Below are 1,707 nucleotides of genomic sequence, written 5' to 3'. Positions count from 1 at the left end.
ACCCTCACCATCCGTATCATTTCCCCTGGCCCTGGCCCACGCTAGGCCATCTTCTGCCAGGGAGATCTGTGTCTGCGAACCTGCAGAGCCTCTAGCAGTCATAGCATTGTCTCGGTGGGCCAATGCGCTGATTCAGTAGGAAAACAGCTTGCGATGCTCTTCGCTGGAGTCCATCTGAATTCATTCATCCCGGTGGAAAGGAAAAGAGGGGAAACAGTTTCCCTGGAGTTTGTTTCCACTTCAATATGGTCCTTCGGGGGTACATGTGTTGGGGAGGGGACTGAAAGTTGGGCCTGCGAAGCTGGTCTCCATGAAGGGATTTCTTTTCCCTTTACACTATTACGGGAGTTGATGGCTTCTTTTGTTCCTGTGCATCCAAGATCTTCTTATGCATTATTTGTTCATTTGAAATATTTACAATATGTCTTGGCCGCCTTTCAGGGCAGGAACCCCTCCCCAGGTGGTGTCCAGCAATAAAACTCACACATCCTAAAAACGGATGGGGTAATAAATCAACCCATGTAGGTCATTAGCACCTCTCCCTTGTGTTTCCTTTCAGACCCGCCTCTGTCTCTCAGCCATGAAGTACTGTGGACCAGTCTGCGCCATCCCCTCCTGTGTTTCCAGCCCCGTTGTTGGTTTTGGAGCTGGGGGTAGTGGCTGGGGGAACTATGGCTATGGCCTTGGCTCCATCCTTGGCTATGGCTATGGCTCCGGATCTGCCGTGCCCTCAGCTGATCTGGGCGTGCTTTCTGGAGTCAACCCTTCCTGCGTCAACCAGATCCCACCCTCAGAGGTCACGATCCAGCCCGCTCCCTTCGTCGTGACCATCCCCGGCCCCATCCTCTCAGCCAGCTGTGACCCTGTCGCCGTCGGAGGCAACACCCCGTGTGCCGTCGGGGGCTTTGGAGGAGGACTTGGCACAGGGTTCTATGGTGGAGCTGGCCCTGGCCTTCTGGGCTCTTTTGGGGGTAGGAGCCGCTTCGGTTACCTTGGAGGCAAAGGCAGCTTGGCTGGGCGCAGAGGCAGCATCTGCTACTCCCCCTGCTGAGCGCGCACGGACAATCCACGACCAAAAGGAATGACCAGAAGATGTGCTGGGATTTGGAACTCAGGCCTATGCATACCTCCCCTGCACCCGTTTCGCTCTCATTTCAACCCGCTCTTCCCCACTGTTTATGCGCTTCGCCGATTTCCCTTGTTTGCCGAAGGCTCTTCCAGCACGCTCCCCCTGAGGACTGTAAAGAGGATAGGGACCACTAAGCCTTGCCACGAAAGAGAGATCACCTAGCTGAATAGGTAAATCAGGGTCACAGGGGATTCATCTCCATGAGAGAGGGGAGACCGTTCTATGTGTTTAGCCCCCCTTTCTTTCTCCAGAAACAATCTCAGCAGGGAAGCTGTTCACTGGCGTGCGTTCTTTGTTCATTGGCCTGCTTATCATTCAGTCGAATACCTCCCACCCCCACCTCCCTAATAAAACTGCCTTTGCATTATAGCACTGGTTTTCTGGTGGTCTTTTCACCTGAAGCACAGAGGGGTCACTCTGTGGATTTCCAGAAGGGTTTATCGTCCTTCCTCTTGTTTTCACCTGGCCTTGGGACTCCCAGAGATAAAGGAGGGGGGGGAGGCATGCTGATCGGGGGCTGAGGTCGTCCAACAACGTCAGGGGACCAAGGTCGAGAAAGGCTGGTCGGGTGTGTCTTG

At 54.3% G+C, this 1,707-nt stretch overlaps 1 protein-coding gene across 1 annotated transcript; it reads left to right on the top strand.

Annotated features, from left to right (window-relative positions):
* The first annotated feature begins 551 nt into the window (after window positions 1–551).
* Window positions 552–1,491, top strand: LOC146334597 (uncharacterized). Its single transcript, XM_084824290.1, has one exon. It carries the CDS (start codon window positions 581–583, stop codon window positions 1,049–1,051), a length of 471 nt encoding a protein of 156 aa, XP_084680416.1. The 5' UTR covers window positions 552–580; the 3' UTR covers window positions 1,052–1,491.
* The last annotated feature ends 216 nt before the right edge of the window (window positions 1,492–1,707 follow it).

Source organism: Heloderma suspectum, chromosome 17 (genome assembly GCF_057233095.1).
Source record: "Heloderma suspectum isolate Gila_16-S chromosome 17, 16-S_ref, whole genome shotgun sequence".
Taxonomy (NCBI): domain Eukaryota; kingdom Metazoa; phylum Chordata; class Lepidosauria; order Squamata; family Helodermatidae; genus Heloderma; species Heloderma suspectum.
This window is presented reverse-complemented; position numbering and strand designations above follow the sequence as displayed.

Coding starts and splice junctions, on each gene's coding strand:
- LOC146334597 (XM_084824290.1), top strand. CDS start 581: ATGAAGTACTGTGGACCAGTCTGCGCCATCCCCTCCTGTGTTTCCAGC.